This window comes from Condylura cristata, unplaced genomic scaffold, assembly GCF_000260355.1.
Source record: "Condylura cristata isolate star-nosed mole 26May11 unplaced genomic scaffold, ConCri1.0 scaffold00021, whole genome shotgun sequence".
NCBI lineage: Eukaryota > Metazoa > Chordata > Mammalia > Eulipotyphla > Talpidae > Condylura > Condylura cristata.
In genome coordinates, this window is record NW_004567122.1 from 737082 (window position 1) to 746688 (window position 9607).

Genomic DNA, 9607 nt, shown 5'->3' on the forward strand with positions numbered 1-9607 from the left:
AGGAGAGGTCTGCCACACCATGTGGTCACCTCCGGGGTAGGCAGGAATCGAACTCATGCGGCAGCGGCTTTAAATTCTCAGTGCTGTGCTTTAACCTGCTGCGCCACCAGGGAGGGCCAACATCAGTAAAGTTTTAAACCAAACACTCTAGTCAATTATAAGCTAATACCACAGAGGGGGGGAGACTGCCACGCGGAACTCTCATTCTTACTAGCTTGAAGTAACCACAGTTCTAACTTAAAATTCTGTTTCTTGGAGCACAAAACGTCAGCTACAGGCTACGGCCGGGTCTGTGCTGCGCCTACAACCCCCAGCTGAAGCCTGGGACGTGTGCGTGGGCCTCAGGGCCACGGGCCGGGCAGCTGCCCTGCACACATGGGCCTCGCGCCACAGGGCCACAGGCCACCCCACGTGTGGTCACTGCCTGGGAAACACCCACGCTGGGCACAGAGGAGACACTTCGGGGTTCCAGGGACCTGTGCGCCGACCTAGGCTGCGGGGTTCTGGAGGCGACTTGCTGCCTCCTCACTGCAGCTGGCCAGCTGCCACTGGCGACCTGCTCTAAATGGCCCTGACTGAAAGGCGTGAGGTCTGAGCCCACGGTCAACGACGCTACCTCAGCGTGCAGATCCAAGTTCTCTTCAAGGTCTCCAGCTCCTCCGGACAGTCCGTCACCATGCGGCTGCAGGAGCTGTGTCTCGGCCAGCAGCTCATTCTGCCTTTCCACTTCGTCCACAACAGCCGTTTCAAATTTATTGATGGATTCATGACTTTCTTCCTTGATCTTTGTAATGTGACTTAACACATACTTGGGAGAAAACATCACACAAATTGGGATTGACGCGTTCACCACACTTAAATGATGCCATTCTCTTATTTTTCTTTGCTCCCCTTTCAGAGGTGAAGTAATGTTAAATTCTGGGGGCTGTGAGGTGGGACCATGTCTCCTGTTGGTCCGTATCCCCTGGCGAGAGTCTGGAGCTCCTCCCCAGCCCCTCTTCTCAGCTTCTCAGGGGAAGACCTTCTGGGTCTGCAGGCTCCACGCTCCTGCCTTCCTACTGGACCTGCCTCCAGGACTCAGTTTGTCTAAGATGTCACCACACCCCTTTCTCCAGACACCCACTATTCTGGTTTCTCTTTCTGGGAAATTACATCACCAGTGGCCCCCTCTTCCCAGCTGGGCATCTGAGGTTCCCTTTTAGCGGCCCCTCCTGCCACCAGGACTGGGTAACCCCCCAATTCAGACCACAGGCAGCACCGGTCCTCAGACGCTCAGCTTCAAGGCAACAATGGTGACCACCATCTGCGCCGTGGAACTTGAGAATGAGCTACGGACACCCAACCGCCAGATGGGTGTGGGGTCTGGGGCCACATCCAGCTCCTGCAGCTTCCACTTATACCTCGGCTCGCCTCCTCCACAACCACTGCCCCAAACCCGACAGGTCACCGAGAGCTGGCTAACGTGGGCAGGGCACCCAGTCCATTCAGCCTCCTGACGGCAGGGGGCAGCTGTGCTTAGCTCTCTCCTGCCCCTCCTGGTTTTCTGACCTTGAGCCCCTGAATGGCCCTGCAGTGCCCTCTCCTCTCCCTCACTGCCACTGTCACCTCCCCGACCCACTATTGTAAGCTGCGAGGTGTTTCCCGAATCGCTTCCACATACCCTTCTACGAGTGCCCTCTGGGGCGGCACCTGGTCTGTGCTGCTGCCACTACACTGCCCACCTAACTCAGTTCTTTGTGGAGACTCATTGGAGATGCCACTCTGGTCAGCTCACTGCCACCGCTGCGTCTACTGTGAAGCAAGGTCCTAACCTGGCAGTCTTGCTGCCATCTGTCCCTGCCTCGTCTCCACACTAGGCCTGCCTCACGCTTGACAGGAGGCATGGAGATGCCATGGTGCTGTCCCCTGAGCACCCAGCGGTGGCTTGAGGAGTCACCAGGCCCCTCCAGCACGGGCCAGGCTGACATCTGCCCCCACCCCCGTGAGCTCCCGGTCAGTGAAAGCACGACGCAGCCACAGCGCCCCGCCTGTCTGCACAGCCGGCCGACGTCTGGACCGAGCAAGACGCAGCACCACGTTATGGGGCACCAGTGAAGGAGGCGGTACCTTGAGTTTCTTTGTGACCCGGTGGAATTCCATGGAACATCTTTGGTTTGCAGTGAGAAGTTTTTGAATTTCCTTGGTTTGTGGAGATGGAAGTGGGAGGGTGGCTTTGATTCTAGCCGAAAGCTCTTTCTGGGTTTCAATTTCCTTCTCCAGGTGAAGAGACAATGCGCCTAGGCAGTCACAGTGATCATCCAGCTCCACGTATTTCTTCAGAAGGTCCTGAAGAAAATAAGAATTCATTCAAAAACTCATCCTCATTTGACAATGACTAGTCCCAGCCCCTGAAATGTAACAAAACATAGGCTTTACCCCTTCCAGTTGCACAAAAATAATTTGTGTTAAAAAAGAGAAATTATTGTTGCTGATTCTAGATTATAGAAGTGTGTTATTATGCAAATTCACCCAATTCTAACAAAGCCAACCAGATACAACCACTGTGAACATTTGGACGGCCATTCTTTCAGCCTTCTGAGACCTGTCAATGCTCTAAGCAAGCATTTACCGTCTGTAGTGGAATCGGACTGAACTTGACCTACTGTGAGGTTCCAGACCCAAGGCTGGCTTCCGTCGGGGCCGGCAGCGAGTCGGCAGGTCAGGCAGCTGCCCAGGCATCTCCCCATTGCTTGCCTGGAACTGGCTTCCCTGAGCTTTATCAGAACAGGTTCTAGCTCTGCCACTTCCAGACTGGGCCCCCTGCACTCGCTCTCTCAGACTCTCTTGTGGCGGCCTCAGAGGAGCAGAGCCGGCTCATGAGGGAAAGCAGGGGGCGTGGGTGTGGCGGCATGCAGGCCGAGGCCCACAAGCCTAAGGCCGGGCAGGTGGCAGCCTGAGCACAGGTGAAGTCAGGCTGGTGAAGGTGCCAGCAGCACTGTGAGCTGACCCGCATGGCTAGTGCAGGTGCTGTTCTCTCTCCACCAATACAAGGCCAAACTGGCTGTTCCCTTGGTCCCTCATCTGGGGTGCCGGGCCCTGGTTGGTCTTAGGGTCAGCTGCACCATGGGATCTGACCTGTGGTGGTGCTGTAAACGTAAGAAGTCTCTAAGATCAGGAGACAGGCACCCCTGGCCTCACCCTCAAATGCTCACCACGTCCACTCTGGGCTAAGCCACGTTGGGTTGGTCTTCCTGCTTCTACATGCCTTTCTCAATGGCAGGCCATTCCCCCTGCAATGGTCATTGAGGACCAGATGCTGCATGGTCAAGACTGCCACGGGTCTTGCTCACCCAGAGGAAAACCCGGGTCCTGCCTGCTCCCTGCAAGCACACGCTCTCAGGCCTGGCCAGCAGGACCCTGCCCGCCACACCCACAGCCAGCAGGCAGCCTCTGTGCCATGTCCAGGCCCCGGGGAGTGGGACTCTGTCTCTCAGGAGATCCGCTCAAGTGTGACTTCTCAGTACACCCGCAGCCACAAACCCCATGTGTGAGTGTGTGTGTATATATGGGCACACACCTGTGCTAGATTATCAAGTTGAGGAAAACACTCAGCGTCATCTACTCATTCTTAAGACTCCCTGAGACTCCATTCTAGGCCTTTAGGAAATTTCCGTATTCTGCATTGAAATTTCCGTAAGTGCACTTACTTTTATCCTAGAACACTTTTCTCTCAGGTTTTCTGTCAGGCGTTTCCCATCACATACTGATGTTTTCCCACATTTTACTAGTGCTCTGTGGTCCTGCTGGTCCTGCTGTGATGCAGAGGAATAAAAGGTGTCAGCTGGAGCTAAGTTCACACGTCATGTCTTGTCACGTGGTTACTTGACAGTTTCTACATCGTTTCAATGAAGGAATGACATGACACACTGTGGCTTAAGAGGATTGTAGACATGGCTAGAGGCCGAATACAAACAGGTGGCCCCGACTCACTGTGGAGAAGGGGCAGGAAGGTGTTTGGGAGGCAGCATGCACTCCTGGAACTCCACACGTGCCCATCAGATTTCACGCTTGGCTCTGGTTCCTACCCTCCAGGTCTGCATGACGCCCGCCAGCCGGCCCGCAAACACCCACCTCCCTGCTGTCCCGGCCTGCTCAGCCTGCTGGGCACCCAGGAGCAGAGAGCCCACCCCAGCATCGCACCTCCAGCTGGAAGGAGCCTCCCTCCTCTCCTGTCATGCACACTACGGCACCCTGAAGAATGCCTAACATTCAAAACACCGTGTGATTTAATCTCTATAAAATCAGCTAGGCCCAAATTAAGATGGTTCCCCAGAGCCTGACGCTTCTATTGTGAGATTGTGGGGGATTTATGAGAAAAGAATGACTTTTATAGGTTTCATACAATGTATTATGTATTTGCCCGATTTTAATGTTATTTTTCAGAGGATTCAATTAGGTTTTCAAAGGTAAGTGACTCCAAACGTCTGGGAAAGTGAGACTCCCGCTTTCTCCTGTGTGTTCTCCTGGCCTTTCTCTCTGAGTGTCACTCACAAGCCTCTGTCAGCAAAGGGGGAACTAGGCCTTTAACCCTTGCATATTTCTCCATTGGGAATGTCTTTCCTTGGCTTAAATACCTTTTTAAAAGTTACATTAAAAAGTATTCTGTTTAACAGGTTGGTTCTTAAAGATAAAAAGTATTTTCTAGAAAAACATTTTAGCTTCTTTTAAACTATTTTTCCTATTTGGGTGTAAAAAAAAATATTTTCCTATTATCTTTATGTTAGAAGTTTCTAAAAATGCGACATCAAGACACTGTTCTCCTCAAAAGGCTTGAACCTTAACTGCTAATGCTGATGTAGGTGGCGGGGCCCTCGCTCCTCTGGCTACCACTTTGTGTAGGGCCTCTCTGATTTGGTCTTTCCTTTCTGAGAGACTCGTTCATGTTCCTCAGCTCATCGCTACTTTGGCTACAATTCTTATATCTTCAGGGCTTTCATGAAACTTCTTAGTCAAATGTAAGTTTCCACACACTGCGTGGATAAAGGCTGGGCCTCCCTCAAATCACTTCTTTAGCTGTTCCAATTTCTTAGCCGTTTTACTAAAATCTACTTCCATTTTTAAGATGAAGCTCTTTTTTCTGAAGTTCTTGGAGTTTGAGATAGTTACAAAATGACTTAGAAGGCGGAAAGAACTCCTTCAAGGAAGGACACCCAGCTGCCCGCACCTCTGAGCTCCAGACAGCCCCCCTCATTCTGTACCCAAGTCCGGACACCAAAGGATAACGCACATACCTTCTTCTGTGACCCATCTTTTGCCTTATTTAAATCCTTCTGAATATATGAAATCTGCGCTGCCTTCTCGGAAAGGCTCTCTCTGAGTTTACTGATAGTTTCCTGATGCTCCTTCAAATGCACACGAGCGGTGTTCAGTTCTCCTCGTGTTTCCTGATCCTGTGTCATTAGAAGAGACTGAAGAATATACTCACAAAAAGGCCCAGCGCCTCTCCTTTGTGAACCTGTTGAGCAGAATCTCTTCCAAGGCGCCTGCCCACCGTGGAACACACCCGCCGCTGCCCCAGTCAGACCGCATCTATGGGGCCCCTGCCCCACGGCTCCTGGCCGCTGACTGCGTGGCTTCTCTGCTCACACCTGTGGTCTACCCACGCCAGCATCCTGAAGAAGCCCAATCGTCGGCTGGGTCCCCCAAGCTGAGTGCCCTGCTTAGCCGGTGCCTGCCTGGTCCCCTGCACTGCTTCTGGGTGGCCCCACGCCGCGACCCCAGGTGTGCACACACATCCTCCCGCATGGGGAACCGTGCTACCAAGTGTGGGCCAGTGCAAGGGGTGCTCACCCTGGCCAGGGCTCCCTGCAGCTCTCCCCGGAGCTGGTCTCTCTCCAGACTGAGTGTCTCTTCTATTCTTCTGAGACGATCCCTTTCTCTTGTTACAGATTTCATTTCTTCAAGGTTCTCATGCAGTTTCTGAGCCAGAGTTAAGTTCTCCATTTCTACCTTACCCAGGGCCAGACCTTGGGCCTTCAGTTGTGATTTCAATCGCTCCACCTCAGGCATTTTTTTCTGTGTCTCACCAACATCTTCTTTTAACTTTAGAAGCTGCTGTTCATTTGCCTTCAGTTCTTGGATCTTAAGACAAACACAAAACACATGTTAGGGTATAGGTTCCTTTTTTTAGGGGAAGATAAAAGAATCGTTTCCAAACTGATTAGCCTAATACTCTTCTCACACTGCTCATTACCGTTCTGTGATTCCCTCGTGTAACTTACTGTCTTCTGTGCCTGATGGAGACCCCGAGAGTGCAGCTCAGTAATTGCTGACACCCCCACAACTATGCAGCCACGACCCAGACTGCAACGCCCAGCTCTCCTCAATCACTGGCTCCCTTTTTCCCTAGCTGTTCCCACTGCCCGCCGACACACTCGGGCCTAGACCAGCGCATCCGCCTTTTAACTCATAAGCCACATTCTTATCCCTCCTCCTGCTGATGGGTGCAGGCCCAGGAAGGCGACGCAGCGAGACCATGCCAGCTGCCACTGCCCGCCCCCGGCTCGGGGCACCCACAAGTCAGAATCTAATCAGACGAGCCTCCGCCAGCACCTTTTCTTGTAGCTCGGCGTTTGTGTTCTCTAGCTGCACCTGCAGACTGGCTATTTCACCCGTCTTCTGTAGGACTGCCCCTCGGAATTCATCAATGGTTTCCTGCTGCTCTTTCAGACGCGTGTGCACACCTTCTAGTTCCTCTCGTGTTTCCAGGTCCTTCATTGTTAGAAAAAATTGAGAGACAGTGATATATTACTCTAACGCTCCCTGATTTCTAAGTGAAAGCCGTATTTTCTTAGTACAATTCCCAAATGTGTCCTCCTCGCTCCACCGCTATTTGAGGGCACAGGCATCCCGCCCTCTCACGCCCCCAGAGACGAACCCATTACACCCTATCTGCTTGCTCCCCTCAGTTACTTGGAACTCCCAAATGTGGAGCATTCACCCTACCTCACCTTTCAAGTGCTGCCTCCCCCCATCATGCTGCTCCTATGTACCCGTTTCCCTGACTGGCACTGAGGTCCTTCTCACTTTTCAGTCCCAGTTGCTAGTGTTCTACTCAGCTGTGGGTGAGCGCACGTGTGTGGGCGTGTTTTCCTTTGTCTTAACACACGCAGACCCCAGTGTGCACTGACCATGGTGGGCCCAGCGGTGAGGTGCATGGGACCGCCAAGTACTGCCAGGAGGCCGGTGCCCTGGCACTGCGGTGCTGTCGGAGAGGGGCCTGCCGGCAGCGCGAAGGTGTGATGAGGACTCACCTTGGCCTCCGCCGCCCAGAGGCGCTCCCTGAGCTGCTCCCGCTCCACTTGGAGCGCCCCCTCGGCTCTCCTCAGGCCGTCTCTTTCTGCAGCGATGACTTCTATTTCTTTAAGGTTTTCATGAAGTTCCTGTGTCAACCGTAGCTTCTCTGCTTCCAGGCCTCCCAGGGTGGTGTTCTGGGCCTCCAGTTCCTTCCTCAGTTGCTCTGTTTGGTATGCATTTTCGGTGAGACAATGTTTTACCTCAAGAAGTTGGTGTTCTTTCTCCTGGAGTTGTTGGGCCTTGAGATAATCACACAATTAGGCAGGCTAGAGGAAGGTACAGATAAACAGCTGAATAACAGTTTCCAAAGGAACAGAGAGCTCTTCACTTGTCTTCAGTTTTCAGTTAACTCACATCCTGTCTCCTTACAAAGACCCGATTAAAACTGTGTTACTCAGGAAACAATTTAAAAAGAAGAAAATACCTGTGATTTTAAGACGGAATTTGTGTTTTCTAAGTCCATTTGTATGCTAGATATTTCACTTGTCTTCTGTGACACCAGCCCTTGGAGCTTACTGATGGTGTCCTGCTGCTCCTTCAGACTCAGGCGAGCAGCTTCTAGCTCCTCTCGTATTTCCAGGTCCTTGAACGTTAGTGGGGAAGAAAAACACATTCAAGCTGTGTACGCAGGAGCCTCCTTCCCGAGCCTTCCTCAGTGACCTGCAGAGGTCACAGTCGGGACAGCCCTTCCTTCCCTGATGGGACACGGCTGGACCAGCCCGTGGCCGAGCCCCTCAGGTGTGGCCTGGTCACCGTGGCCTGGCCCTGGCCCCGGTGCCTACCATGGCACTGAGCCCACCCTGCTTCCAGGTTTATCAGCCACTGCGCCTTGCTGCAGGACACAAGGGCAGCGGCGTGCTCCGGTCCGCGCACTGCTGGGAGGTCCTAGCCAGCCGGGGAGACCCACCCTGCACACGGCTCCCCGTAGACTCTCCTGGAGCTGCTCCCTCTCTGCCCTGAGGGTCGCCTGCTCACACCGAAGCTCATCTCTTTCTTTGCAAACAGATCTCATTTCTTCCAGGTGTTGGTGCAGTGTCTCCGTCTCTGGGTCCTCCAGAGTGGACATCTGGGCCTTGCGCTCCGCTTCACATGTTGTGGCCTGAGCCTCATTGACCGCTGCCCCCTCGACAGGCGGACGCTCCTGGGCCTGAGGACATTGGATAGCAGTGAGCCAGCAAAGCTGGCGACTGGGGAACAGGACTGTTTCGAGATGCAGCCGCACCTGCGTGGAGTCTGACTGACAGGGGCTGCTCACCCAGGTCAGGAGGCCGAACACAATGGCAAAGGTATGTCTCACGTGAAAAGCCGACTCACCGTGCCCGGTGACCCAGCGTCTGGGCCTCCCTGCGTCCATGCCACCAGGTCTGTCTCCTCTGACAGGTTCCCCGCGCCAACCGTTTCTTGGGACTCCATCAGGAGAACACAAGCTTTTAGCTCCTCTTGGATTTTCTGTCCCTTGGGGATTCAAGGAAAATGAGTCATACTCAGTGATCATTATCACCTGGTCACTATTTCTGTTTCTAAAAATATAAAAGTAAAACACACTAAAGGAGGGACACGCACTCTGGCTTCGATTCCTTCAGCGTTTTCCCTGGGCAGGTCTCTCTCCCTCTGCAGGGCTTCCTGCACGCCCTCCAGCTCATCCCTTTCCTTCGTTATCGTTTTCATTTCTTGCTGACTCTCGTGAAGCCTCTCCAGCAGCTCGAGCCTCTCGCCGTCCGCGCGCTGTAGTGACGCGTCTCTGGCTTTGAGAAGCTCCTGTAAGTGCTGCACGTCGCTCTTCTCCCCCTGAGGCTCCCTGATTTCTTTGACGGTGGTGAGTTGTCCCTGTTTCTCATGAAGCTCCTGGAGCTTACAATAATAACCTAAGTTAGTCCCAAAGAAAAGCCCATACCCCTAAGTACACAGGTGGGTTTACATGTGCGCACTGACATGCTCAAGGAAACCACAGGTTGTGCCCAAGACACCGAGACCCCACGCCGCTCCCCTCAGGCTCCTCCCACGGTTCCTTTCCAATTTACCTTTTCCTGTAACTCACGGTGGGCTGTTTCCAGTTCCTTCTGCACTCTTGACAGTTCAGTTTCCCTCTCGCAAAGAGCCACTTTCAGCTGATCAATGGTTTCCACGTGTTCTTTCAGGTGGTGACGAGCAATTCTCAGTTCCTTTTCGGTTTCTTGGTGCTTCATGATTAATGGGAGCTGCAAGAGACATATATGCAGAAACATTATAACCATCACAGTAGGACTAACTGGGTTTTTTTTTTTTTTTTAAA

General features: G+C 52.9%; 1 protein-coding gene across 1 annotated transcript in view; it reads right to left on the bottom strand.

The window, feature by feature from the left end:
• The window catches only part of CENPE (centromere protein E, 312kDa), a 49721-nt gene that overhangs the window by 11326 nt on the left and 28788 nt on the right, over positions 1-9607 (bottom strand). Inside the window, 11 exon segments of the mRNA XM_012727726.1 lie at positions 617-808; positions 2107-2325; positions 3687-3791; positions 5271-5429; positions 5830-6120; positions 6592-6750; positions 7760-7918; positions 8243-8482; positions 8650-8790; positions 8899-9186; positions 9357-9515. Of these exon segments, the coding sequence (XP_012583180.1) occupies positions 617-808; positions 2107-2325; positions 3687-3791; positions 5271-5429; positions 5830-6120; positions 6592-6750; positions 7760-7918; positions 8243-8482; positions 8650-8790; positions 8899-9186; positions 9357-9515 (2112 nt within the window).